General features: G+C 37.1%; 1 protein-coding gene across 1 annotated transcript; it reads left to right on the top strand.

Moving 5' to 3' along the window:
* The first annotated feature begins 364 nt into the window (after positions 1-364).
* Positions 365-3494, top strand: LOC121414934. The gene is made up of 3 exons (XM_041607980.1): positions 365-441; positions 1053-1125; positions 2554-3494. Exons 1-3 carry the CDS (start codon positions 439-441, stop codon positions 3120-3122), a joined length of 645 nt encoding a protein of 214 aa, XP_041463914.1. The 5' UTR covers positions 365-438; the 3' UTR covers positions 3123-3494.
* The last annotated feature ends 267 nt before the right edge of the window (positions 3495-3761 follow it).

Below are 3761 nucleotides of genomic sequence, written 5' to 3' on the forward strand. Positions count from 1 at the left end.
GTACCAAAAATATAAACATTTGAGCTTAAATTATCAAATTAAAGCATAATGATCCAAAATATGCATAAATTTGCATAATTCATTAGCCGGAAACAAAAATAACAATTTTTCCCGAAAGGTACACGTATGTATGCAGGATTTTGCAGTATTCATGTCTGTGAAAGCGAATATAATTAAAGAACATTGTCGAAATAATATTCTGAATTATCAATTTGGCAGCCATTTTGTTTTATGCAAATTAGGTGGTCAAAACATGAGAAATTAGCTTGGGAACCGATCTTATCAGATTCAGCATATTTGAATTGTGTGAAATAGTCCGGTTCTATATATTAGGTTCTATTAACCTATATAATCCTGTATTTTAACAGATTCAGCTACCTGCTACTCAACGCTCCAAAATCAAACTGTGCCAGTGCTCTGTTGTACACAGTTCAGTGCATGGTTAGTATTTTGACGTAAAATGTAATATTTATATTGAATGATTGATGCCGCAGTAAATCTAAATTCCAACATATGCTGAAGTTGTTTGGTTGAGTCAGATAATCAACTCAGTGCTAAGTTCCAAAACCCAAAATTAAAATTGTCTTAAATAGATTTCCTATTAACCCTTTTATTTAAAGGCAAATTTGATCAGATTTTCTTCTGAAAATTGGCAACACTGGCATTTTTTTTTGCTACACACATTCAATAAAATTAATGTCTCTAAAATTCATTTACAAATAAATTAACTATATTTAAACATTATGTTTGCCAATTCATATGTAAAACTTTATTTTTGTGTGATTAACAAAATACAATTCTTTCTATTAAACATAAAAACCTTCAACTACTACTTTTAATAATAATAACAATGATACTATTACTACCACTTTTTTTGGGGGGGGCGGGCGAAAATATGTTTTGCCCCCCACTTTTTTGTTTTTGGGGCGACTGCCCAGCTCCCCCCCCCCTCCCCCTTCCGGCGCCTATATGCTGGGGGTAAGGGTCTAGATCTAATGTTTCTGCCCAGTTTCATTAAAACATCCTTTATATTTAATCCTGTATTTTAACAGATTCAGCTACCTGCCACTCAATGCTCCAAGGCCAAGCTGTGCCAGTGCTCTGTTGCACACAGTTCAGTGCATGGTTAGTATTTTGACGTAAGACATAATATTTATATTGAATGATTAATGCCGCAGTAAATCTAAATTCCAACATCTGATGAAGTTGTTTGGTTGAGTCTGATAATCAACTCAGTGCTAAGTTCCAAAACCCAAAATTAAAAATTTCTTAATAGATTTGCTATTAACCCTTTTATTTAAGGGCAAATTTGATCAGATTTTCTTCGGAACATTGGTAACACTGGCATTTTCTTTCTTTGCTACACACATTCAACGAAATTAATGTCTCTAAAATTCATTTACAAATATAAATGAACTATATTTAGTATTATGTTCGCCAATTCATATGTTAAACTTTATTTCTGTGTGATTAACAAAATACTAATGTAGTGTGATCGTAATAAACAAGCATTGGTAAAATGATTTTACAGACTGTCTCACTCATTTTATCAACCCCCCCCCCCTTTCTCTCACTCTCACTTCTTTTCGACATCCTGCCATACTTATATATGATTGAGCAACCTTTAATTTAAAAAGTACAAACAACCGCAGTCTAATGTACATTGTAAGGTACATGTGCAATGTACTTACATATTTATTTCTGACCCAATACATATAATCATAACATTTCTATATCACAATAATTGCCTCTTGACTGCTTACTGAATACACCGTGTTCTAATACATTTTTCCATTTTATAGTTAGATTTGGATTTCACTCTGTGTAATGATTATTGAAGTTCTTCCTCCAGTTCAACCCAAGATGCTTAACTTAATTGAACCTCCTATCTATATTGAAAGAGAAGTCTGCTATGAATCAGTTGTCTAAATATTTCATCAATAAACTGCTTGGCTTTCAGTGTGAATATAGGCAGTCTAGCTGTACATACAAGATTCTCACCCCCTCCCCCCCCACACACACTTTGATAAAGAAAAATGACTCCTACCCCCTGTGCTGCCACGGGTAATTGCTGCTAGTACATTCAATTTGTATTATTAAGCCCGCGGAGGTTACTTTTGGTTTATACTATAGATTTTTCTGACGGGCGCAGATGGGCACTTAAATTCAAGAACATGGAGAATAGGAAAAAGGGAGCATTATGAAATAAAGATAGTGATGTATTATGGGTGTGTTTTTTTTCTTGGTGATATAATAATGAATTATCCAGGTCCGCTGCGAAAAGAATGACAAAGAGCTGTGTGGGCCAATGTCGGGAAGAGGCAGAGGTGTTAAAGGGATCCTTTAGCCCTGGAAATAGGGAGAGTGAGGGGAGCAACCGCCCTCTCAGTTGGTTACCCTTCTTCTGCAGCCTTGTTGGTGAGATTCCCGAACAGATTTTTTAAAGTTGAAAAATGGCGATATCTGCATAAAACCATGTACATGTATAACCTTTCCACTGATACTATCATACAATTATGCAACCTGTTTCCATGTGATTGTTCTTTTATACAGTGTGTTTTGTGCTGACTGACGCGCGGAGGCTTGGGAAGTCAAGAGAAGCCCGGCAAACGCTGTTTGATATCCCTTTCGATCAGACTGACATGACTGAAACGTACGCTGGGATGTCAGCACCAGCATATTCGAGCATAGGCGGTTCAGCAGGTGATGGTGGTGGTGGTGGTGGTGGAGGTGGAGGCGGTGGTGGTGGATTTGATGTTGGTGTCTTCGCTGGAGACGATGGGGGTGATTCTGAGTCTTCCGAAGAAGACGTCTATATGTACGCTGGTATGGACACGGCCCTCGTCAACGATGTCGATGCTGATAACAGACAAGCAATAATGGTGGGAGGTGACCGCCATCAGATAAGTGGAAACGTTCTTCCGATTCTCAGAGGTAGTGGTAAGGGTGTGACTTTTGAGGCAAGAAAGACGGATCGGTTGTTGAAGAGGACAACGGGCTCATCAAGGCGTAGTGTTGGCGTAGCTTTCGCCGTTCTAGGTCTACTCACTGTCGCAGTGGCTGCCGCCGCGTTTACACTCAGGAAATACAGACACAGCATTCCTGTTCTTGTTTGGCCCTAATTTCTATGACATTTACTATCTAATCCATTCATTCAGCAGAGTTTGCTTTTATCTATTTGACAATTAACCAAGACTGGGAAATTAGAATATATATACGGACATTACTGGCTCGTGAAGCCATAGGTTGAAATTATTGCGTGTTATATGTCACTTACCTGTCGTTCATGTGTCTTTGTGTTGATACATCGAGTAGAGTTATATTAAACGTTCATTACTTATTTCATATTTATCAGATAATTGTTAGGAAATCATGAAGACATTATTTTTCTAAACAGAGAAAAGTTTGATTATCGAGTATCACCTCTTCGTTCTCAATGCTTTTTAGTCTATTTCTCTTTTCTTGCATGTTTTCGTAATAGGTCTACATCGTCGTACATGTACGTAATTCTTGTTTTGATGTAAAATATATAAAAAAAATTAATATTTACAAGGGAGAGAGGTTATGTATCGACTGCCTGTGTTATGCCCGAAATAGATCCGGAACTTGAAACTTGATTGATGATGATGATGATAATAATACACTCTGAAAAACGAAGAGCTGCGAAGAGCTATTTTAGCTCTTCAAGAGCGTGTATACTGACTGCACTTCAGAGTGCTGATTTTTTTCGTTCAAATTGGCTCTTCGTTTTTTAGAGTGTA

This window comes from Lytechinus variegatus, chromosome 5, assembly GCF_018143015.1.
Source record: "Lytechinus variegatus isolate NC3 chromosome 5, Lvar_3.0, whole genome shotgun sequence".
Taxonomy (NCBI): Eukaryota; Metazoa; Echinodermata; class Echinoidea; order Temnopleuroida; family Toxopneustidae; genus Lytechinus; species Lytechinus variegatus.

What these genes read in the sequence shown, in the direction of transcription:
- LOC121414934 (XM_041607980.1), top strand. An exon ending in TGCACACAGTTCAGTGCATG is followed by an intron (nt 1,126 to 2,553) that starts GTTAGTATTTTG and finishes TCTTTTATACAG; the next exon opens with TGTGTTTTGTGCTGACTGAC.